General features: G+C 39.6%; 1 protein-coding gene across 1 annotated transcript in view; it reads right to left on the reverse strand.

Annotated features, from left to right (window-relative positions):
• The window catches only part of ME1 (malic enzyme 1), a 202,677-nt gene that overhangs the window by 175,551 nt on the left and 259 nt on the right, over window positions 1–26,867 (reverse strand). The window contains exon 2 of the mRNA XM_061131985.1: window positions 1,376–1,509. Coding sequence (XP_060987968.1) covers window positions 1,376–1,509 — 134 coding nt within the window. The remainder of the gene's footprint in view (window positions 1–1,375; window positions 1,510–26,867) is intronic.

A 26,867-nucleotide genomic window follows, 5' to 3' on the forward strand; every position in this document is an offset into this window, starting at 1 on the left:
TTATATGTCAATGTGGCTGGGACACAGTATCCAGATATTTGGTCCACTATTCTGGACTTTTCTGTGAAGGTAGTTTTTGGATGAGACTCAAATCTAAATTGGTGTACTCTGAATAAAGCAGAGCACCCTCCATAATGCTGGTGAGCTTCATCCAATCATTTAAAAACCCTAATGGAACAAAGACTGGCCTTCCCTCTAACTCCTCAGCAAAAAAAATAGTTCAAGCCTTTGAACTTGAATCAGATTCTTCCCTGGGGCTCCAGCTGGCCAGTCTACTGCAGATTTAGAACTGACCAAGCCTCCATAATCACTTGAGCTCATTCTTTACAATCAAAATCAATCAATAAACCCCATCCCCCTCTCATTATGTACATAATTACACACACACACACACACATCCTGTTGGTTCTATATCTCTGGAGAACCTGATTATGAAGACTTACTAGATACTGGGTTAGCTCTCTCTTCTAACCTTCACAATAATATTTTCGAATAACTATTATTCTCTTCAACCCAGAGATGGGAAGACTGAGGTTGAGGTGGGTTTAACACCTTACGGGGCTTCCCTAGTGGCTCAAGTGGTCAAGAATCCACCTGCAGTGCAGGAGCCACAGGAGACGCAGATTCCATCCCTGGGTCGGGAAGATCCCCTGGAGGAGAGATGGCAACCCATTCCACTGCTCCTGCCTGGAGAATCCCATGTTCAGAGGAGCCTGGTGGGCTACAGTCCACGGTGTTGCAGAGTTGAACAAAGCTGAAACCACTTAGCATGCACACATGCAACATTTTAACACAAAAAGAGTCCAAAGAAAACAGTGAGACACACGCAGCGGTCATGGCAGTGGCTGTAATGGTTTACTCAAGAATCCCATGCAAGTGAGATACAGCTGGAATTTCAACTTCAGCCGGCTAATTCCAAAGGCAAGGAATAATGTTACCTTTACCCTTGTGTAAACATGGAAACTGGACTGCAAACACAGTAAGTGACCTAAACTCCCGACAGTGTTGGAGCCACACTTGGAAACCTAAACGGTGCTCTTTCACCTACAAGGCACTTGAGGTCTGACTCAAAGCCACTTTCACCTGGTTCTGGAATGGCATTTCCCCATAACTGACCTTGCCAGCAACAACTCTGTCACAGGAGGAAAAAGTCATTTCTCTGTGGATATAGTTCAGAAAAGAAAATTGTGTCTTCTTCAGATGTTCCTACACAGGGTAAACTTTTTACAAACATCATTGCATTTACAGGCAAATCTTCCTCAAAGCTGACTACTCTTTTCAAAGCACTAAATATTTAAACTTGCTCATCTAATAAGACACAAACTAGACAGCTGCCTCAGAGAAATATAAAAAATCACCTTCGGGAACATGTTACCTGTCAAAATCAGAGTTCAGACGCTCGAAATTCTTAAGTACTCGAAGGACTTGGACATCCTGGCTGATGAAGGAGGGTGGCAACAGGCCATGAATGTTCAGTTGCTGCCTCTCTTCCAGGGTAAAAGCCAAGTCCTACAGAGAAAAGGAAAATGCAGTAATTCGAGGGGGAAAAGGACAAAATGCATATCTACACACCAGCGAAATCAGTAAGCATATGGAATTGAAAATCAGAAGATCTGGCATCCATTCAAGCACAGCCAAGTGACTGTGAGAAAATCATGGGGTCTCTCCACACCTCAGTTTCCTTACCTTTCAATATTTAGGATAGCATTTTCAGATCTGTGTCGCTTAGATATTGTTAGGATAAAATCAGGTGATGGATAGGAGGAGATTATCTGAAGACACGCAGGTGAAAGAAGATATAATTGCCAGTATTGGAATCATTAAATAGAAAAATGAATAGCAGTTACTATAAGAGATTTTAAAATGAGGAACATGAGGAGGTCACCTATGACCTGCTGTGTGTCTATTGGGCTGGCCAAAAAGTTTGTTTGGGTTTTGCTGTTACATCACACACAAAAAGCTGAACCAACCTTTTGGCCGACCCAATACATACAAATAGGTTGGAGACACTGTATCTATGATTTCAAGGCACCTTTTCCAACACTCCTCTCCCAAACTATCTCCTGCTTCTTTTATACACTTCTAGTTATACAAAATTTCTCCCCACTGCCTGGACACACCACACTCCTTTACCCTTCCAGGATACCATGGACAAGAGTCTTTCTTCCCTGCTTCTCTCCTTCCAAGCCATACCTCAAATGCCACCTCCTCTCTAAAGCCTTTCCAGTCTCACCCAGTAAGCCCATGGGAGCCTTACTATCATACCTACATTATCAGTTTACATGAACACTAACTGTACAAAACAACAGTATTACAAACCATGAGGCTCAAAAACAAGCAAACCAAACAGAACTGATGAATGGATACAAAAACGCAGAATGAACCTAAGAGACAGGCTGGGATATGAGGGAAGTGAAGCAGAGACACCCCAGTAGTCATGAACCTGGCAGGACTGGGATGAGAAGTCTCCCTGCGGAGGTCTCTTGCTCCAGATACTGAAGCCCAAGAGGCTTGTTCAATTAGACTGTGCCCACTCTGGGTCTGGCCCCACCATGACCATGCGTGGCTTTCCTCCACTAGCAGCCATTCCCTTCGGTGCAAAAGCTCCCGGTGTTACACGGCTGGTCATGGGTCCTTTAGATTCTAATGCACGTGGACAGTAGCAGGATGGTCCCCCTCTGAGAGGACACCCCTGCCTATCCAGTCTAGTGCACCTCCCCCCCCTCCCCACCGGCTACCTGGAGCAGAGCAGACCACACAGCCTCTCTGTCCTCTGCCTGGACCCCAGTCCACACCAGGAGACCCCATGGCGTTGCTGGAACCTTTCCAAGCCACTTTCTTTTTAATTTCTGCTTTGTGTTTCCACAAGAATGCAACCTTCATGAGGGCAGGGAAGTTTATCTCTTTTTTCCCTAGTACTCAGAATACCAACCAACCTAATTAGACCTCAGTAAAGTGCTACATCGATCCCTGGGTCAAGAAGATCCCCTGGAGGAGGGCATGGCAACCCACTCCAGTATTCTCGCCTGGAGAGTCCCATGGACAGAGGAGCCTGGTGAGCCTCAGTCCACAGGGTTGCAAAGAGTAGACGCGACTGAAGAGATGTGCACAATGTGCTACATAAACAGAATAGAAAGCTTTAAAATCTTTAGAGACTGCCATTAAAAATTACAAAGCATTAAAACTGCCGCTCAGGACCCTGATTAGCCTATTAAGCCTGGTAAAATTATATTTTAAAGTTAAAGTAACCAGAAAGGGATGCTTTTGTGAAAAAGGAATCTACAGAATGGAAGGCATAGTTCACCTGCTAAAGATACAACTTTTAATAAAGATACAAAGTAAAATGTCAGGAAATAACTCCTAGAGTTGAAGCAAAATTATATACAGTAATGTATTTGTAAAAGAAGCCTCAACAGACTTTTCTTTAGCTCGAAATAAAACTTGTAAGCTAAAAATGGGAAAAAAAAAATGCTGGGCTGAAGTTAAAGTCTCAGAAGCATATAAATGTATGTGAAGAAGCAGCAAACTTCTGAATGTTATGCCCTTGAAAATTGCCTACAAAAACAGTAATCAAAATACTAATATTCTGATAATAAGGCTCATTATTAGAAGTACCGACACAGGCTTGTTCTTTCGCTTTATAAGGCACTAACTCATGTATTGGTGTCATTAGCCAGTCTTTTCACATGAATTTTTGAAGGTCTGGTCTGAAACAATTCCTCTGTCTAACAGGTTTGCCATACCTTATGCCATGGAAACAAAAATGCCATCTGGATATCTCTTGATACTCCTTGATGTTTAATAACTACAAACTTCCATACATTGTTAGCCAAATTTTCCAAGATACACTAAAGTGTCAATTCAACTCTTAAGAAAACAAAAACAAACAGTAGGACTTAGGAATCGGGAACACTGGGCTGAGTCCAAGTCCTATGACTGGGCTGATATTGCCTTGCTGCGCACCGTCCTTAGTTGCTCAGTCATGTCGGACTCTTGACCACCCCACGCACTGTAGCCCGCCAGGTCCCTCTGCCCATGGAGATTCTCCAGGCCAGAATACTGGAGTGGGTTGCCATGCCCTTCGACAGGGGATCTTCCCAACCCAGGGATCAAACCCAGGTCTCCCACATGGCAGGCGGATTCTTTACCTTCTGAGCCACCAGGAAAGCCCATGAATACTGGAGTGGATAGCCTATCCCATTTTGAGGGCAATCTTTCCCACCCAGGAATCAAACCAGGGTGTCCTACGTTGCAGGCGGACTCCTTACCAGCTGAGCTACCACTACTCTTTATGAATTTTTGTTTTTTTTTAAATCAATGAATATTGGTACTTCCCTGGTGGTCCAGTGGTTAAGATCTGCCTTCCAATGCAGGGAGGTGAGTTCAATCCCTGGTCAAAGAACTAAGATCCCACATGCTGTGGAGCAACTAGGCCCACGTTCGGTGACTGCTGAGCCCACGCCACAGCCAGAGTTTGTGCTCTGCAATGAAAGATGCTGCATGATGCAGTGAAGATTCCGCATGCCACAACTAACACTCGACACAGCCAAATAAACTTAAAAAGAAAAACGATGAATATGTAAACTTAAATCTTAAAACCCCTGAAAAATTTTAAATATGTATGGCAGTTTTAAGAATGACACATCAAAAAAAAAAAAAAAAAGAATGACACATCAGTGTGATTCCTCCCAACCAGGAGCTTCCCAAAAAGTATTCAGAAAAACAGTAAGTTGAATATTTAACAATGTAATAATGCCCTTGTTCTCTATTTCATTGTTTCAAACTATAACAGAGACATATTAATAGAGATATATTTTGGAGAAATTTATACACAGGTCAGTTATGTCTAAAACTTGACGGTGACATGCTAGCTTTAATATATCCTTATTAAAAAGATGAGATAACATATCTGCTTCAAAGAATTTTTACCTTAGGGTTCTCCTGCAGGGCCAAGAAAGGACAGTGTGTCCAAGGTATAGGTGCAGGTTCTAACTTTCAAATGACTTCTATTGAGTCTTTTTCACGTAGTTCAAAAGCTTAGCTATACATATATTAGGTTTCCAGACCATTTATAATTCTAATTCCCTAAAAGCATTCTCATAAACTGGAGGTTCAAGCCTGGTTTTCTTCTTTCCTATTACGTGCCTTACTTCTTTTTTTTTTTTTTTTTTTTTCCAGTGGGTTTTGTCATACATTGATATGAATCAGCCATGGATTTACATGTATTCCCAATCCCGATCCCCCCTCCCACCTCCCTCTCCACCCGATTCCTCCGGGTCTTCCCAGTGCACCAGGCCGGAGCACTTGTCTCGTGCATCCCTCCTGGGCTGGTGATCTGTTTCACCATAGATAGTATACATGCTGTTCGTTTGAAATATCCCACCCTCACATTCTCCCACAAAGTTCAAAAGTCTGTTCTGTATTTCTGTGTCTCTTTTTCTGTTCTGTGCCTTACTTCTTAAAAAACCTTTTGAACTAAATCCCTAGACATCAGAATGGTATGTTGTTTCACTTCTGAGGGCAGCAAACAACACGACTATTCTTCTGGACGCTAATAATTAATTTATGTATATCTTCTTGAGAAAACTGAGACTACCAAGCAGAAATGAAAACAAATTCCTGGCATAACAGAAGACATATTGGAAACCATGTTTGCACAGAGCAAACATGACTGAGAAAGAAACTTTGTCCTGAGTAATGTATTAGAAACTATGACCACAAGAACAGAACAAATAACATCTACATTCCATGATAACAATCTTTATTGTTTCCAGTGAACTTCAGTAGTTTGCCTTCTTTTTTCTAGATAATGACTAAAGATAATCAGGCCAGATGGCAAAAAGGCAAACACTATCTAAATCAGAAATTTCTTGAAGACAATCTATACACATGTGGGAATTCATTATGACAACAGAATTCATTAACTTTAATGTCTGCAGCCGTGATCATATTAAGGCTGGATGAAGCATGAGCTGGAATCAAGATTGCCCGGAGAAATATCAATAACCTCAGATACACAGATGACACCACCCTGATGGCAGAAAGCGAAGAAGAGCTAAAGAGCCTCTTGATGAAAGGGAAAGAGGAGAGAGAAAAAGTTGGTCTAAAACTCAACATTCAGAAAATAAAGACCATGGCACCCGGTCCCGTCACTTCATGGCAAATAGATAGGGAAACAGTGGAAACAGTGACAGACTTTATTTTTTTGAGCTCCAAAATCACTGCAGATGGTGACTGCAGCCATGAAATCAAAACACGCTTGCTCCTTGGAAGAAAAGCTATGACCAACCTAGATAGCATATTAAAAAGCAGAGACAAAAAAAAAAGCAGAGACATTACTTTACCAACAAAGGTCCATCTAGTCAAAGCTATGGTTTTTCCAGCAGTTATGTATGGATGTGAGCGCTGTACTATAAAGAAAGCTGAGCGCCAAAGAATTGATGCTTTTGAACTGTAGTGTTGTAGAAGACTCTTGAGAGTCCCTTGGACTGCAAGGAGATCCAACCAGTCCATCCTAAAGGAAATCAGTCCTGAATATTCATTGGAAGGACTGATGTTGAAGCTGAAACTCCAACGCTTTGGCCACCTAATGGGAAGAACCGACTCATTGGAAAAGACCCTAATGCTGGGAAAGATTGAAGGCTGGAGGAGAAGGGGACGATAGATGATGAGATGTTTGGATGGCATAACTGACTCAATGGACACGAGTTTGAGAGGCCCGGCGTGCTGCAGTCCATGGGGTTGCAAAGAGTCAGACACAACTGAGCAACTGAACTGAACTGAGTATAGAGTAATTCCGCTTTCCCTGGTGGCTCAGATGGTAAGAACCTGCCTGCAATGCAGGAGACCGGGGCTGAATCCCTGAGTCGGGAAGATCCCCCAGAGAAGGGAATGGCAACCCACTCTAGTATTCTTGCCTGGAGAATCCCAAGGACAGTGGAACCTGATGGGCTACAGTCCATGGGGGTCACAAAGAGTCAGCTACGACTGAGCGACTAACACTTTCATTTTCAAACTTATATAAGTAATGATTATAAAAATATAGCTAAAATATACTTGACCCTAGATACTCTAAAACTTATAACAAAATATCATAATCTTACAACACCCCAAACTTATTTCATCTAGGCATTACAGTACATAAGCAAGTAACCCGTATTGTAGTTTAAGTGATGTTTGCTTAATTTTCAAAAAGAAAGAACACCTCTATTAAGACAGCAAATGGATTTTGAAAATATAGACAAGAGGTTTAATTAGTTTAAGTATTTCTTACTTAAAAGTCAGAACTTTATAGATGCCTTATAAAGGCTGAGAAGTTGTTAACTATCAATGTCAACACTAACATTAATAAAGTTTCAAAATCCTTTCAGCAGGATGGAGTGCTATTGTTCTCAAAGAAGTTTTAAGGTAAATTTCACATTTTCCACAGTGGCAAAAAGCTCCTGTTTAGTAAGTAGACTGGCAATTCTTAGTAAACTATTGAAACTACCAACATACACAAAGGATAAAACTAAGTCTAAGATCCTGGTTCAAAATGTATATGAATAATCCCAACCAAATGCGTTAATACCTATTGCCAGAAGAGTCTCTAGTGATCACATGGACATTTGCACTTCATTGAAAGGATTGCTGCTAAAGCTCCAATACTTTGACCACCTGATGCCAAGAGCCGATTCACTGGAAAAGACCCTGAAGCTGGGAAAGGTTGAGGGCAGGAGGAGAAGGGGGCAACAGAGGATGAGATGGTTGGATGGCATCACTGACTCAATGGACATGAGTTTGAGCAAACTCAGGGAGACAGCAAAGACAGGGAAGCCTGGCGTGCTGCAGTTCATGGGTTCACAGAGAGTCAGGTATGACTCAGTGACGGAACAACAACAACAAATATATGTGTGTGTGTGTGTGTGTGTCTAAGTATGCCTATGATAATATGTAAAGTGATTACTCAGATAGTGAACCAAAAGATCAGGATTACAAGATAATAATCTATGGTGACTTAATTTGATTTCTTAACCCTTTGAGGAAGCAGAACAATCTAGAGTGGTGACCTATAGGGTAAATGGGAAGGAAATCCGAAAAAGAGGGAAGAGATGTATACATATAGCTGATTCAGTTAGCTGTACAGCGGAAATGAACACAACATGTAAAGCAGCTATACCCCAATTGTTAAAAGAAGGACTCTACAGAGTATGAAAATTAGACAGCAATCCAACACATTTAGCGACCAGTTAAATTACACGTGCATGTGTAAATGTCCCTTGCCTATAGCTAAATGGTGAACCCCCTTCAAGAAAGCTTTCCTCCTCCTCTCTGGGTTAGAGAGGTGTCCTCCAGTGTTCTCACGTCATCATGTACTTCTATCATGGAACTTCTGATTCTTCATTATTTCTGTTTAACAGCTACTTTACCCAGAGATCTAGGTGCTTCTGAAAGACGGGCACCATGCTACTCATGATTGTATGACAGCACCTAATTCAAAGTCAGGGTGGAGTAGTGCCTCAATCAATTTTAGATAAACAGATGGATAAATAAATAAATGGATCTGAAACAACTTGTCAGTTTCATGTAGTTCAGTTCCATGTAGTTCTATTTGGAACAACCAAAGCACCCCATTCAAACTAAAAAAAAACTTAATATATATAGTAATACAGAGAGCCGGTGGTTTGAAATCTCAAGTAACAACTGAACTTTCCACACATACATGAGATTACTCAATTAAATTAATCCACTTGTGACAGTTTTTTAAATTGACTTTAACCAGGCATTCAAGATCAACTTAGTTGGACAAAACAACATTTCCATCTACCAGAGCTTGTGGGGATTTTCTTTAAGCACTTTCATCTAAACAAGGGCTTCTCAACTTCAGCACTAGTGACATTTTGGACTAGATAAGTCTTTGTTGTAGGCAGCTGTTTAGTACATTCTGGGTATACTACAGGTTCCATTGATTCGTATACTTTAAACTTACATGCATAATTCACCAGCAAATATGAATTCATGGCAACATAAATCTATTTGCATTGAGACCCAAGTCTGACTCACAAGTGGGCTTCCCACGTGGCGCAGTGGTCAAGAATCTGTCTGCCGATTCAGGAGATGCAGGTTCGATCCCTGGGTGAGGAAGATCTCCTAGAGGAGGAAACTGCAACCCAATTCAGTATTCTTGCCTGGGAAATCCCATGGACAGAGGAGCCTGGTGGGGTATAGTCCACGGGGTCGCAAAGAGTTGGACACAGCTGAGCACACACACACTAATTCACAAGTAGAAATTATTTAACACTGTGGTTTTGAGTAGGTACTTAAAGTGTTTGGGGTTAAATGGAGACTCTCTTCAACTTCTGCACCTACTAAACAGGAGTAATCAAACATATGGAATACACAGTCTGTGTGTTTGTTATGTGTGTCTCACTCTCTTGCTGAGAGGATAAAGTGAGACCAGATATTTCTGCATCCTATGTAAATTATAAAGTATTATAAAAATGCTTGTGTTACTCACTTTTAAAACAAAATCATGAATACACAAGAGCTAAGTAAATACTGACTTTTATTCTTCATGGTCTTGGTACTGTCAGAAAGCTCCTGAATTTAAGAATCAGTTTTTTAGACACCCTGTCTGTACTTTTTGTGAAGATTCAATTTAGTTCCCTACCAAAGGCTGTGAGCCTAAGGTCCACATACCTGATAATCACAGACTCCCAAGAAATGAGGAGGTGTAATTCAGGAGTCTTTAAGCACAGGCATCTTTCTTCACTAATTCTATGAAACTAAGTATTTCCTTCCATTATAAAAGAAGGAAGGAAACAAAGGAAATATTAGTAGCTCCTGTGACTCTGTCATAAATAGAAATAACAAATATTTTCATAGCACATTAATTCTGTGGCATGTATCTTAAATATCATTTATCATTACTTTGAAATTACAGTAGTTTTAGGACAAAAATATGGTTGTTTTATAACATGAACAGACATGTAGTCTAGTAATGTTGATGACCTTCAACAATCTTTTTAAAACATAATTTTTTTTTTTCAAATTTATTTGGCTGCCTCAGGTATTAGTTGCAGCATTCAGGCTCTTATATGGCAGCACATGGACCCTCTAGTTGCAGTGTACAGGTTCAGTAATTGCAGTGGGTCAGTTTGTTGTTCCTCGGCATGTGGGATCCTAGTTTCCTGACCAGGAATCAAATCCACATCCCCTGTATTGCAAGGCAGATTCTTAACCACTGGACCACGAGGAAAGTCCCTAAATTTTACTTTAAATTGTCCATATTTAAATACATTATCTTGCTATTTAAGTCTTTAATAAAGAGGAATATATCTTACAATATCCCACATTTATTTCTCCATGTTCTGATAGCTACATTTTATTATAATTGGTTTCTTATGTAACAGTATTTATTATTTAAAAAATCATTTATTTAAACCATTGATTGATTTAAGGAGTCACACAGACTTCACCAAAATTCCAAAGGGCACTTTGGCAAAAAGTATATTAAGAACTGTTGCAAAGAATTATGCCTCAGTTCCCTAAGGGATATATATATACTTCACATGATGTTCCCAGAAACACCACAAGATGGCTTTCTTACTTGAGATCCACAGTGGGGATTTTCAGAAATATTTTGTCTCCTCTTAGAGTTACTTTATGGGGGATTGTAAAGCCCACCATATTGATCCAGGTTCTCTAAAGAAACTGAGCCGGTAGGCTATATGTGTATACATCACACACATGAAGCAATTTACCGTAAGGAATTGGCTCATGCAATTATGCAAGCTGACAAGTCCCCTGGTCTGAAGTTGGTAGGCTGGAGGCTCAGAGAGCCAACAGAATAGGCTGAGTCCAAGTCCAAAGGCTGGAGAAACCAGAGTGCGGATAGTATAGTTCTAGGGCAAAGGCCACTGGGTGGAAGACCCAGGAAGAGCCAAGGATTCAGCTCAAGTCCAAAGGTAGAGGAAAAAACCCTGATGTCCCAGCCTGTAAAGCAGTCGCTCAGTCAAGTCCAACTCTTTGCAACCCCATGGACTGTAGCCTACCAGGCTCCTCTGTCCATGGGATTTCCCAGGCAAGAGTACTGGAGTGGGTTGCAATTTCCTTCTCCAGGGGCTCTTCCTGACCCAGAGATCGAACCTGGGTCTCCAGCATTGCAGACAGACGCTTTACCATCTGAGCCACCCGGGAAGCCCAGCCTAAGTCTAAGAAGAGGGGTTCCCTCCTAGTTAGGAAGGGAAGTCTTGTTTACGCAGTCTACCAGTTCAAATGTTAACCTCATCCAGAGACACCTTCCCAGACACACCCGGACTAATATTTGACTAAGCCTAGTCATCCAGTGGCCCAGTCAAGTTGACACACAATTAATCACCATACTCACCAACTATTTTTCAACAAATTTATGTTGAGTAGATTCTTACAGTGATTGCAGGCACTAAACCAATGGAACAGTGACTGTTCATATTAATACACTAACATATGTAATGCAGTGCAAAGCTTCATGAGGTTTAGAAAGAAAAGGGAAAGAAAAGGGAAACCTTAAGATCCACCTTCACTGAGAAGGTTAAAAAGGAAGAGCCCGCTGAGCAGTGAGGTTCAAATGAAATCTAAAGGGCAGGTGGAAGAGCAGGGGGTGACCAGGCACAACTCTGGGGGAGGCACAAACCCTGAGGCAGAAAAGCGTGGCTTCTTGGAGAAAGCCGAGGGAAGGAAACAGCAGCTGTGAAAAGAATGATAAAAGAGGCAAGTCCTCATTGACCAGGTAAGAAGGTTTTAAACCTTAAACCTAGGTTGCTTTTTTTTTCATCCTGATGAGTTATGCCCTTTCATGAAAATGCTTCAGGCAGTCAGGAGCACCCGCCACACTGCATCTGTGACTCCCACTCTGAGGAATCCCTGCATTCAAGCGAGCTCAGCTCAGCGAAGAGAGAAAACAAGGCTTCAGAACCGGTTTCAGGGCACCAGACAGCTGGCAGAGGGATCATCAGCCTGGGACCATGACCCTCAGTCGGGTTTTTCGTGTCTCCATCTGACTCACACACATATTCCCAACGACACCCCTTCTCTTTATAACACCATCTCGCCTTCATCACGCCAAGGGATTCATGCCCCACATCAATGTATTTTAATATATAAAGCTAATTTCATACAACATTTACAGTCACACTGTGTACAATATTTCTAATATATAATGGGAACCCTGGCCAATGCACACAGCAGTTGTCTCCAGAAAGGGAAACCAACTAGCTTGGAGCACAGAAACTGGAGGGAAACAAACTTGTCACATTTTTGTATTTTTATTTTTCTATGAATCTGCAAGGATCTTGAAGCATATTAAGAACCATTTATCTTATTTTCAAAGAACATGATGATCATATCTCTTATTTACATTGGTTCAATCTCTATCCTTTCGTTTCTGGCATAGACAGCTAGCTGCCTACTGTAACATCTGTTCTTCCCTTCCTCCCCTACAAGAAAATCCTAATATTATGTAGGGTGGTCATGCATCAGATAAAAGACCACCCTGGAGAGCGATGTGGTCATGTGACCAAGTCCTGAACAATGATATGGAAGCAGAAGTGTTGTGTGGGTTGTAGGAGGGCTCCTCTGAGAGCTGACTCCACCAAAGTGAACCTTCTTGTGTTCCTGTCCTGCAGCCAGCTTGCAAAGAGTATATGATGTCTATTAACCACAGTCATTAGGACCATGAAGTGCTCCTGAAGTCAGCAGAGCTGCAACATACCTGATGACTCTGTGGACCCACCAAAGATTCCCAGACCGAGTCTAATTTCCTTCATGTATGAAAGAGAAATAAGCTAGATCTTAATTGAGTCACTGCTGTTTTGTTGGGATTTGCTTGTTATATGTGTGTGTGGTGTTAGTCACTAAATTATGTTGGACTCTTTTGTGACCCAATAACTGTAGCCCACCAGGCTCCTCTGTCCATGGGATTCTTCAGACAAGAATACTGGAGTAGGTTACCATTCCCTTCTCCAGGGGATCTTCCTGACCCAGGGATGGAACCCAGGTATCCTGCATTGCAGGCAGATAGTTTACATCTGAGACACCAGGGAAGCCTCTGTTATATGTAGCAAAGTCTAATTCTAAAGGATACATGGGTCATCCTTACACCCATTAAAGGAAAGAGATTCTCTGCCACATACCTAATAGTATGAACATCCTCCAAAGTGGTATGTGATCTGTGGAGAGCTTAAGGCCACATATGACAGGTAGAACACAGCTATCAGAATGACTTCAAGAATTATCTTTCATTTATCTCTTTAATAAACTATTTTTTATAGAATACTTACCTATATTCCAGGTCCTTTGAGCAACTATGTTGAAAGCTGAAGCTATAATAAAACCAGCGTAACACACTTCCACCAAGGAACTTTGAATCTTGTAATTTCTGCAGTATTTTTGCCATTGCAACATGAATAACAGAAGTGAAGTACTATACAGATGTTGAAAAGACCAACCATCTTTTGAAATCCTTAGAATACAGAAAATTTTCCATACAACTCTACACAGAAATGGATGATTTTCCACAGGATAACCTTTACTACTAATATTTATCTGCTTGTAACAAATAAGTTTTCAGGAAAATGGGCAAAAATGTGAATATACATTTGAGAGCTCATGTCTTGATTTTTTTCCCCCTGAAACTTAAACATCAAGTTAGACTTAGTTTCACACATTCACATCTTTAAAAAAACAATCTGACGGTTCTGGTCCTGTGAGAGATGGTGTAAGCATACCCTTCCTTGTCTCTCCCACTGAATCCAACTATAGACCTTGTACAGAATTCACTGAGCAACCATCTGAAGATCCTGAAAAATAAATGGTAGCACAAGACCTGGGGAAAAGACCAGAATCCAAGGTATCACCAAACCATCACTGAGGTTCCCTAGAGCTCTGCCCTTCAGTATGACCTGGCTTTTTTTTTTTTTTTAATGCCCCTCTCTAATCAACTGGCCTTCTCTCAAAAAGCAGCAGAAAAGTTGGATGTACAACTGAGTGCAGACAAAAAGAGTACTCAGAGAAGATTTCTCTTTCTGGTCAAAAAATCAGAAACAGGTACTCTTTTAAAGATCACAGAGCAGGTAAATTCACTATTATTTTCCATTCTCTCCAGTCCCAACCCCCAAGCAATTCTATAGTGGATGTCAGAAGGATGGTCACTGCAGATAACTAAATCTCTGGGCGATGAAAATCCTTCTTATCCACCAAAGGAGTGATGGTCCCAAGATCATGGGGCAAATGTCTGGTTTGCATTTTTTTCTCTCTTGGCCCCATGTGCAAATGCATCTGGAGGAAGTATAGCAGCGGGGAAACTAAAGGCCCAGTTTTCTGGCAAGTGGGCTGAAAAGTGTGGACCCCAAGAAGAGAAGAAATATCAGAAAGATCACAGGGGAAAGAGAACTCAAAAAAGCAATCTCATGAAGTTGTTTATGAACTCTGGGACTCACCTCTGGGCTATTCATGTATAGACCTGATTTTAAACAGCATAACAAAAGGATTGAAAACCACAGAGTAAACCACTGTGTAGATCCCACACCGGCCACTGGGTGGTACACATGATGAACAGAGCCAAACGACACCACAAAGTAGGCTCTGAAAACATAAAACCACAATCCACAGAAGGTGGGTCCAATTTTCAAACTGCTGGCACTAGTGGTAAAGAACCTGCCTGCCAATGCAGGAGATGTGAGAGACATGAGTTTGATCCCTGGGTCAGGAAGATTCCCTGGACGAGGGCCTGGCAACCCACTCCAACATTCTTGCCTGGAGAATTCCACGGACAGAGGAGCCTGGCAGGCTGCAGTCCACGTGCTCCCAAAGAATCAGACACGACCAAGCGTCTAACTCTTTCACTTTCAACCAGGTTGAGTGACTCTAAAAAACTAAAAAGAATATTATTCATCTGAGGATTTAACCAAAACCTAGAATCTTCTAATACTCAAATATCCAAAATAGATGGAAAAATTACTCAGCATACCAAAGAAACAAAAAATGTTAACTCTCAAAGGAAAAAATAATCAACAAACACCAATCCCACGATGACACATATAATGGAGTTACTAGATGAAGACTTAGAATCAGTTACTGTACTACGCTGTGATCTATAAGGGCAAAATTTTGAAAGAAAAGTAGAGATAGAGAGTCTTGACCAAGAAATAAAAGCTGTAAAGAACCAAACGGAAATTTTAGAACTGAAAAACACAATAACTGAAATAAAATATTTAACAGATGGGCTCAAGAACAGAACAGAGATGTAAGAGCAGTCAGTTAAAAGATAGATAATTTTAGAAATTAACCATCTGAAAAGAAAAAAAAGACTAAAAAACAGTTAAGATCCTCAAGGACCTGTGGAACAATACCAAAAGGCCTAACAGTTACTTCAACAGAATTCAAAAGAGGAAAATGAAAAAAGAATCTGGAGAAATAGTGGCTAAAAAATTAACCAATTTTGGTACAAGAAGTAAACTGACAAATTCAAAAAGCTCAGCAAATGCCAAGAAGATACAGGAAGCAAAATTCAAAAGAATTTTAAGATACTGAAACTAAAAACAAAGAAAACATCTTTAAAGGACTCAGAGAAAAACAACACATTACATACATAGAACATTTCAAATGACTGCAGATTTCTCATCAGATGGAAGAGATGCCAAAACAAAGAGAAATGGCATTTTTAAAGGGTATAAGGAAAACAACTGTCAACCCAGAATTCTGTAACTGGTGAAAATATCTTTCAGATATGAAAATGAAATAAAGGCATCTCAGATGAAGGAAAAAAAAAGGACAACTGGTCTCCAGCAAAATGCTCTAAAAGAAACGCTAAAGGCAATTTTTTAGCTAGAAAGGAAATGATACCTAAGAAAAATCTGAAACATCAGAATGAAAGAAGAGTAAGAGAAATGGTAAGTATCTGGGTAACTATAATAGATTGTCCTTTCCCTCTTAAATTCTTTAAAATGAGTATGACAGTTAAAAAATTATAAACATTACATTAAATTATTACATCAAAAATACTTTCTAAACAATAGCTAAAAAACAAAGAATTCTATCTTTTAAAAAATGGGCCAAAGATCTGAATAGACAATTTTCTACAGAAGACATATAGATGGCCAACAGGTACATTAAAAAGTCCTCAATATCACCAATCATCAGGGAAATGCAAATCCAAACCACAATGAGATGTCATCTCACACCTGTTAAGATCGCTATTAGCAAAAAGACAAGAAATAACATGTCGACAAGGATGTGGAAAAAAGAGAACCCTCATGCACAGTTGGTACAAGTGAAACTGGGACAGCCACTATGGAAAACAGTATGGAAGTTCTTCCCCAAATTAAAAATACAGCTACCACATGCAGAAATTCCACATCTTGGTATTTATCTGTAGGACACAAAACACTAACTCAAAAGGATATATGCACCCCATGTTCACTGAGACATTATTTACAATAGTCAAGATAGGGATACAAACTAAGTGTCCATCAGTGGATGAATTAAGTGTCCATCAATGGATGAATAGATAAAGAAAGTGAGGTGTAAATATATACAATGAGACATTATTCAGTCATAAAAAAAGAAATCTTGCCATTTGCAATAAGCTGGATGGACCCTGAGAGCGTCATGCTAAAGTGAAGTCAGACGGAGAAGGATAAATACTGTTTGATATCACTTACATGTGGAATTTTTTTAAAAATTACAAAAATGAGCTCACAGATATAGAAAATAGATTGGTGGTTGCCAGAGGTGGGGAGTAAGAAATGGGCAAAATGGGTGATGGTGATGAAAGGGTACAAACTTCCAGTTATAAAATAAGTAAGTCCAGGGGATGAAATGTACAGCAAGGTGACTACAGTTAATAAAATCCTATTGTAAGTTAGGTGGCTAAGAGAGTACACTTGAAAAGGTCTTATCACAAGAAATAAAATTTTTGCAACCTCATACAATGATGGATGTTAACTAGACTTACTGTGGTGATCATTTCACAACATATACAATATTGAATCACTACATTGTTTATCTGAAACTAGTATAACATTGTGTCAATTATTGTTGTTCAGTTGCTCAGTCATGTCTGACTCTTTGTGACCCCCTGGACAGCAGCACACCAGGCTTCCCTGTCCTCCACCATCTCCTTGAGCTTGCTCAAACTCATGTCCATTGTGTCGATGATGCAGTCCAACCATCCCATCCTCTGTCACTTCCTTCTCCTACCTTCAGTCTTTTCGAGCACCAGGGTCTTTTCCAATGAGTTCCCTCTTTGCATCAGGTGGCCGAAGTACTGGAGCTTCAGCTTTAGCATCAGTCCTTCCAATGAATATTCAGGACTGATCTGCTTTAGGATTAACTGGTTTGCTCTCCTTGCAGTCCAAAGGACTCTCAAGAGTCTTCTCTTAGCACCACAGTTCGAAAGCATCAATTCTTCGATGCTCTGCCTTCTCTAGGTCCAACTCTCATATCTATAGATGACTACTGGAAAAACCAGAACTTTGACTATGTGGACCTTTTTTTAGCAAAGTGATGTCTCTTCTTTTTAATATGCTGTCTAGGTTTGTCATAGCTTTCTTCCAAGGAGCAGGCATCTTTTAATTTCATGGCTGTAACCACTGTCCACAGTGATTTTGGAGCTCAAGAAAATAAAGTCTGCTACTGTTTCCATGTTTCCCTATCTATTTTCCATGAAGTGATGGGACTGGATGTCATGATCTTAGTATTTTGAATGCTGAGTTTTAAGCCAGCATGTCAATTATATCTCAATTTGTAATACATAATAGTCTTATTATGTAATACATGCATGAAGATGTAAGTGGATGTAATACATATAACAACTGTAACATAAAGAGGAAAGCAGTGAGACCTATATGATGGAAAGATTTCTACATTCTAATTGAAGTGGTAAAATGTTCATTTTAAGTAGATTATTAAAAGGTATGTATATCATAATTTCCAGAGCAACTAATGAAGTCTATACAAAGAGACATTGTCAAAAACAGAGAGATTAAAAGGGAATAATAAAAACACTCAAATAATACACAAGAAGGCAGGAAAGGAGAACAGAAGAATGAAAAGCAGGGAGGATAGACACCTAATAATAAAATGCTGGACAGAAATTCAAGCGTATTAACCACTGTTATTGTTCAGTCGCTAAGTTGTGTTCGACTCCACAGACTGTAGCCTGCCAGGTTTCTCCATCCATGGGATTTCCAAGGACAGAATACTGGAATGGGTTGCCATTTCCTTCTCCAGGGGATCTTCCTGTCCCAGAATTCTGACCCGTGTAACCCACAACTCCCACACTGCGGACAGATCGTTGACCACTGAACCACCTAGGAGGCCCAAATTAATAATCACATTAAATGTAAATGGTCTACACAGAGAAATTAAAAGACCAGATGTTGTCAAAATTTGGCTACAAGCAAAACTGACTGATTAAATCATTACTGCTGTGAAGATCCTAGGGAATGTAAGCCTTAACGTCTGACACTACAAGTACCATTTCCAGCTCTTCCTTTTGACTTCTGTCAACGGGTCTCTCAAATCAGTAATATCTCTGACATCTCTATGTTATTTACTAAACTTTCTCATTTTCCCAATTCCTCAACTGAATTTTCCCATGACTTGGAAAAACATAAATTTCCTGAGAAATTTGAGGAAAAAATTGCTGTATGAAGACAACGTTTTCCCCTATGACGTGTACTGCACTGAGACAGATTTGCTGAAGTCTTCTAGTGTTAGCATTTTTTATATTTCTCTTTGCATGTCCTATAGTGTCTTTTTTCATGAAGGTAGCTGCTCTATTACTTGGTGCATAGACATTCATTATATTTATAACTTCACTCAGGATCATACCTTTCAACACTATAAAGTATATTTTGTCTCACTTAATGCTTTTTGGCATGAACTTTACATTTTCTGATGTCAGGACAACCCTGTTTCTTGCTGTTTTCATTTTCTCATATCTTCATTTCTAGTCTTTCTGTAACATTTCTTTTTCAATATGCAGCACAGTCTGCTTGTCTTTGTGAAACAACCCCAAAATAATTTTATTAGTAGGTGAGTTAATCTTCATTCATATTTATTGATAATGACCAATCTGCTCTTAATTCTGTCATTATGTTATACTTAACATACATAAAAATTAAATATAAGCAAGATTTTGAATAAGCAAAAAATTTAAAGGCCCATAAAAACACTCACTAAGTTTCAGGTTTTTTTGGCTCTTGGTACAAGATCTTATTGTTTTGCTGACTAACCAGACCTGCCACTATTAGTAACAATAACAACAATCTCATAGTTTACAGATTATTGGTTAAAGAGATACCTCAATTTAGATAGGTAGATGGAAAAACAAAAGGAGGCTAGTGCAGTACTGCCAAGTTAAACCTGAACCTCAGATGCAACACTAAGACAGATGATAAACTCACTCTATAATAATCTTCCCAGCTACAGGAAAGCACTACTTAAACAAAAGGGCAGAATTTTTTAAACTTGGATTTTAAAATGGATTAAATAGATTGTGATTCATTAGTGCATCACAACTAATATTTTTTAAAAACTGAAATGGGATACTAGTTGAGTAGCAAGGCAAAGTACACAGCAAGGCAAAGTAGTGTATTATGAAATTTTGTTTCAATTACCTAAACATATTAGTTTGCTAAAGCTGCCATAACAAAGTACCACAAAGGGTGGCTAAAACAACAGAAAATCATTTTCTCACAATTCTAGAGGCTCAAAGTCCAACACCAGGATTTCAGTTGGTAGGGCTGCTTACATTCCAAGGGTTCTCTCCCTGACTTGTAGATGCCTATCTTCTCCCACAGAGTCCCAGTCTCCTCTTTTAAGGACACTAGTCGTTATTGGATTAGGGGCCATCCTAGAGACCTGATTTTTACCTTAATTACCTCTTTAAAGACTTTATCTCCAAATATGCTTAAATTCAGAGAAATGGGAGGTTAAAGCCTCAACATGTCATTTTGGGAAGGACACAATTCAGCCCATAACAATATACTTATACATATATTACGCATGTACATATATAGTGAGTTACAATCAAAGAAGTTTGAAAACATTTTAGAGGGCTCTGAATAGATACTTTAAATGTATTTTAATATATTACAAGCTTTAGGGGCCCAACTCTAATGTTATAATGGAGCCTTAGGCCTCCTTCAGTTTCCAGGTCTTAATGAGACAGTCTAGAATTTAACTACTACAGGGCTACTCATAATGTAATCATGATAAAACTCACAGAATCATGTTCCTATGAACATGTAAGTACTTTTGTTAATTTCGTTACTTAAGCATTACCTGAATATTAAAAATATAATAGTTGTTAGGTCTAGAGTTTATTTACATTGAACCTCTGATAATTATACCTCCATGTTTTTAGAGAACATTATCAATTACTATTTTGACTTCCCAAACTACCTGGTTAAACTACAGAAGCTTAAAGGCACAGTGTCTCCCCTGTCTTTAATTTCAAAGGCCTCCAGCCTCTGAAACCAGTTTAGTTGATGGCTAACTTAGATATATCTTCAGGGCCTGAGGAAAAATATTGATGTTTTAAATTCTCTAAATTCATTTACAGCAACAATAATCCTTTGTTTTAAAATGTACTATACTACATACACTAAGTTAGATGGGTAAAAATTAATATATAAGCCATAAAATATTTTAAATAGCACTTTAAGTATATAAAAAACCACACTGTACATTTAGGCCCATGTCTAAAACAATTTCTTAATAATTTAGGGTACCAACAGTCCCAAATTAGTCCTGCTGTATTGCAACATGTCTGCTGATCAATTCTAGGTCCATACACTGTCAACGTGTTTGTTGAGTTGGCTTAGTAACATAAAATAAATAATGATGTAATAAATAGACCAAATCAGGCCACCTGGAGTCTGTAACACTATTTGATCATGTCAGTTTTGAAAACCATTGGAAAATAGTCCAAATACTTGTCTTGTCCAAGTCCTGATTACTTCCAAAGTCAAATATATTAAGGGCTGGTTTCACTGGACTCTTTAAATCTTTTATCTTTGCATTTCACTGCACTCACCCCAAAAAGTTTAACTCCCCAGGGCATACCTCTACCTTTCTTTCACATACTTCCAAGCCCTTACACACTTGGAGCAGAGTCCTGAGAAGCAAAAAGCTTTCCTTGTTCTTTTTCTCTGCACAGACATTCTTTAACCTCCACCTGGCATTCTGTGAAAATCTATGAAAGATTCAAAGGTCATATGATGTCAGTCGAGTGCATTTACATGAATCTGAGACTAAAACATAAATCTGTTTCACCCAGAGCTAAATATAGGGTTTTCTTACTATAAAATTCATAAATTTAATAGGTCACACAATCATGTTTGATTTGCTAAATCAAAAATTCAAGAGAGAAGGGAGTGATAAGTACACTAAAAAAATAAGTACTTCATAATCTTTCTAGCTATGAGTTCTAACTCTACATATAAAAATATATTAATAGTTGTAATAAAAACCTGTTTTATAATATGTAATTCAAGGAAAACTAATATATACTCTTTAATATTTAAGCAAAGAGGTAAAACAGAAATCATATTACAATGGAAATGTAAGTACATTTAGAGCAAGAATCTTATTCATTGAATATCCCCTATACCCAGAATATCACCGAGCATATAGTGGATTCTGAATAAATATGTAAAAATGTAAAAGAAATAAATGATATCATCACTCTATATTATAAAGAAAATAAATGAAGCTAGCTAAGAAAATCTCACTCAAATGAAAAGAATTGGTGGCTTTACTTCTTCTAGACACAAAGTTTTAGACGCTTCATTCTATTATTTCATATTTTCCACACCTGGCCAAAAGTTTGAAGGACATCAGAACACAAAATGAAAAACCTCAAAGCTATTTCTCTCTTCAACATTTTCTGTACTCCACATCAGTCAGTCATGTCTAGCTCTTTGCAGCCCCATGGACTGTAGTCTGCCAGGCTCCTCTGTCCATGGGATTCTCCAGGCAAAAATTCTGGAGTGGGTTGCCACTCGCTTCTCCAGGGCATCTTCCTGACCTAGGGATAGAACCCAGATCCCCTGCACTGCAGGCAGATTCTTTACTGTCTCAACCACCAGGGAAGCCCATACTCCACACCACCAGTTCTCAAATCGAATTCATCTTTCTACTCATTGGAACACAGCATTTTTTTGTTCTGTGCTATCCTGTGTTATCAAGGCAACAGATAGATATGGAGGCATATGGCTGTACATCTTCATTATGGTGGCCTTCACATCAGTGAGATTTCACATTCAATAATATATCAGTTTCTCAAACTGTTGAGGCAACTCCAGAGAACTGTGTACTCAGCTGTTATCATGTCTGACTCTTTGGGACCCTATGGACTGTAGTCTGCCAGGCTTCTCTGTCCATGGGATTTTCCAGGTAAGAATTTCTTCCTCCAGTGGATCGGCCTGACACAGGGATCAAACTCACATCTCCCACATCTCTTGCATTAGCAGATGGATTGTTCACCACTGAGCCTCCTGGGAAGCCTATACTAGGTGAAAAATTTCTGAATGATTCATTCTGGTACAGTTTACATTGAAGAAAAAGAGGAGGTTTAAGGTAACTTTCCTTCATAGTCATCAGCCTCGTTTCTCTTTTTTCCCTACAATACATTCAACTAGGTCTTGGCATATCAAGACAAACATCTGCAAAAGCACATGCCCAGAAGCTCATTTCTCACATGTAAAAGTTAACAGGCTCACCAAAACTGACATAGATAAATCACTATCACTATCTTAGACTGGATCTAATTGCCAAAAATGTTGAGGAGCAGTATCTTTGAGAGATTTACTTATAGGTCACATTTATCATTTCATCTTAAAGATACAGAAGCCATGTAAACACAACTTAATTATAACAGACCTATCAACTAGTGTTTTCTACCACTGCATGAAGAAATACAGCAAAATGGTAAGTTGGGAAATAAAATAAGTGTGATTAGTTTTCTATGTAGATTTTAACTCTGAAGAGTGATTTATGAAACATTATTTTAATATTTATTATTGAAAATTCCTGAGAAAAAAATTGAAATACAACTGATCTAAGTCAGAGGATATCCTTGAAAATTATAAACATTAAATGTTAAATCAGAGGACATGTAACTCAGACAAAGGTAAGCACCTCAAAAGCAATTTGGGCTATGAACAGAAAGATACTGAATCTCCTATGTGTGAGGCAGAAATTCTTCTCCACGTCCTACAAGGCAATCCTACCTGCAGTGATGCATACATGAATATACAGTGAGAACCAGACAGGAATTACTACCAATGAAGAAAGATTCTACTTCTCTAACATTTTTTTAACTTATTTCTTTATTTATTTATTGGCCGTGTTGCACAGTTTATGAGTTCTTAGTTCCCTGACCAGCAATTGAACCTGAGTTCTCAGCAGTGAAAGGGTAGAATCCTAACCACTGGACTGCCAGGGAATTCCCTTAAATTCTTTATTTTTTAATTCTGATCACATCTATTGTTAAACTCAATATGCACCAAGATTAAGCACCTCTCAAAGGTTATCCAGCAAATAAATAAAATGTCATGGCATGCCCAGGCTTAAACCAAACTCCATCATTTCTGACTATATACCATTACACAATACAATATAATGGTATATGAAGTCAACTGAGCTTCAGCTTTCAATGTGAGTTTACTTTCAAGAAATTACCCTAAAATTAGGTAATTACCTAAAATTACCCTAAAAAGGGTAAATTCTTAGAATAATGCTCAAACTACCACTTTAAGACCTACCTGCTTTAAAAGTTGAGTTCTGTTTGAAAGACAAAAAAAAGTTATTAAACATGGTTCATTTATTCATTAAATATATAATGTATTCTGTACTAAGGATTACAATCCCTGCCCTATGACAATCAAACTCAAATAAAAAATACACTGCAGTAAATACTAAATGATGTGCTACAATAGATGATATAAAAAACAAAGGTATTAAGAATGATAATAAGACTAAGATAGTTAGGAGTCTTCCCTGAAGAGATCATAACTAAATCAACTAAACATTTTAATTTTAATTGTAGGAATTACACACAGACAAAAGGTATTAAGTAAGAGATTCAGCAAATATATTTTAAGTGGAAAGCTAAACTGGGGAACTAATGAGATAAATTTGGAAAAGATAGTAAACCTAATTGACAGATTGATTTTACGCTCAACATAACAGCAAATAGATTAGAGGGGGTGTCCCAGGTGGCACAGTGGTGAAAAAAATTCTGCCTGCCAACAGAGACAGAAGAGATTCGCGTTCAACCCCTGGGTTGGGAAGATCCCCTAGAGAAGGAAATGGCAACCCACTCCAGTAATCTTGCCTGGAAAATTCCATGGACAGAGGAGCCTGGAGGGCTATAGTCCAAGGTACGCAGAGTCAGACACTGAGAACACACATACACATAATAGGAAATAATACCATACTACAAATACTAGGATAACAGAAGCAGAACATGAAGAACATGCTAACTGATGAAGATATTTCTTTCACATCTACATGTAGGACAGACTATAATACTGAAAATAAAACCAGAAAAACTGTCTCAGTTACCCAAAGGTAAGGTGATAAAGGTCTGTGTGAGAAGCTGAAGAAGGCTTAGTATAGCCAGGTGACAGGCTAGGTAGGGTGTTACAGGAGGGACATCTACTAGTGTCTCTTTGTAGCCAAAGTTACCACAAAAACCAACAAAAATTCCTGGGCTAGAGAGAAACTTAAAGGCCCAGAGGTCTTCAGAGTAGGGTCCTTCAAGAAGATCCCACAGCTATAATCTCAATGGTTCATATGAAGATACTCTTATTTCCACGAGGAACACACAGTCTTAGGATTGTACAAAAGTAAAACTTATTCCATTAACCACGCCAAAGTCGGCCACCTGAATTTTAAATCCAAATTGATACTATGAAATAAAATTCAACTACAAGTTCAAAAAAGGTGTTCCTAACACACTATGGTGTTGGAGAAGACTCTTGAGAGTCCCTTGGACTGCAAGGAGATCCAATCAGTCCATCCTAAAGGAGATCAGTCCCGGGTGTTCATTGGAAGGACTGATGCTGAAGCTGAAACTCCAATACTTTGGCCACCTCATGCAAAGAGCTGACTCATTGGGAAAGGCCCTGATGCTGGGAGGGATTGGGGGCAGGAGGAGAAGGGGACAACAGAGGATGAGATGACTGAATGGCATCACCGACTCGATGGACATGAGTTTGAGTAAACTCCAGGAGTTGGTGATGGACAGGGAGGCCTGGCCTGCTGCTATTCATGGGGTTGCAAAGAGTCAGACACAACTGAGCGACTGAACTGAACTGAACACATTTATGCCACCCACACCTTAACGCCTTTGGTGGAAGATCTCTGTGATACTATTATTCTTAAGTAGAAATTAATCCTTACTCATAAAGAGCACTGAAAATATATCAAGATCATAAATTCTTGATGTAAACAGTAATGGCGTAATGACTCTTGCTCTGAGATTGCCTATTCCATCAACCCACTTGAAACAGACACCCTCCTCAGCGACTTGAGGAAATTCAAACAGCAAACAGGTTATACCACTCATGTGATTCTTGTTAAAAGGCTACCCAGTACTTGGTCATGAATTATAGCAGGCAGGTACACTTGTAATAAATTGTTTTGTCACATCAAATTTTCCCTTTTTTTCTACCTAAAATAGGCCCCAACCTGAAGAATAGAAAGGAAGGAAAAAAAAAATCAAGCTAGTAATTAAAATCACTGAGGGAAAAATAAGTGGGAAATATTTAAAACTTCATAATGCTTTATGACCAGAAATACTAAATGATCATAGGTAAATAAAACTGTCATCATAAACATCAAAAAGAACTCACAGGAACTACAATTTATTAAATCAAAGAAATCACACGTCTTCATATGCCATTAATAACGATGAACGAATCACCAGGCAACATAGTCGGGGAGAGGGGTGCTGAATCCAGTTTTTGATGGAAAAAAGTGTCTAGTAAAGAGAATCCCAAAATGAACCAACAGGCCTCCGCGCTGACTGATGGCATTTTCCACGTACCAAATTCAAAGGAAACGTCAAAAAGCACACCCTTACACAAAAGGAACCATCCGCAGACAAAGCTGACTGTAAAAAGAGGGTGACTGCTAAAAAGCCAATAAGCAAATTTATACATGCCGAGGTGCTTTTTCATTTGGGAGAGATCTTGGGCGTTTAATTACCTGTGAAGAAAAAGGAAACAGATCTGAAAAGGGGTCTCTTGCACTGAATCGCCCTTTTAATGAAAAGGAGGCGAGGTCTTAGAAGATTCATTTCTAGAAGGCCCGATTCAAAAAACTCTGGCTCTCCCCAGAGCCCCAAGTCTGGGACAGGATGGTGCACCAGGCCACGCAGCGCCCGAGGCTGAAGCCATCCCCAAGCACGCTCAGCCTCTGAACCGCGTCCCTCCAGAAACCCAGAGGCCTTGACCTGCAGGTTGCTCACGTGACCCGCCATTCAGAGCACGTCTGCGCCCAGGCTGGACCAGTCGTGCCACCTCGCTCCCACAGCAGCCTCCGGGGATCGGCACCCCAGAGCGGACCTCGTTACGTGGGTTGGCACCCCGAGGCCCCCAGCGGGCAGCCCACCTGCTACGCTCACAGACAACAACCGTTCACGCCCTTCGCTGCCGCTCCTCTCTCTGCCCCGGCTCTGGCCTTTGGAGAAGCCGAGAAGTATTTAAAACAAGTTGTACATCTCCTGCGTTCCCCAAACGAGATGCCGAGGCGCCGAGCCAAACCCCCGGCCTCCCACCACGTTCCGGGGTACCCGCCCCCGCGCCCCCGGCGGCGCCTCCGTTAGGCCAGCG

Source organism: Dama dama, chromosome 28 (assembly GCF_033118175.1).
Source record: "Dama dama isolate Ldn47 chromosome 28, ASM3311817v1, whole genome shotgun sequence".
Lineage (NCBI taxonomy): Eukaryota > Metazoa > Chordata > Mammalia > Artiodactyla > Cervidae > Dama > Dama dama.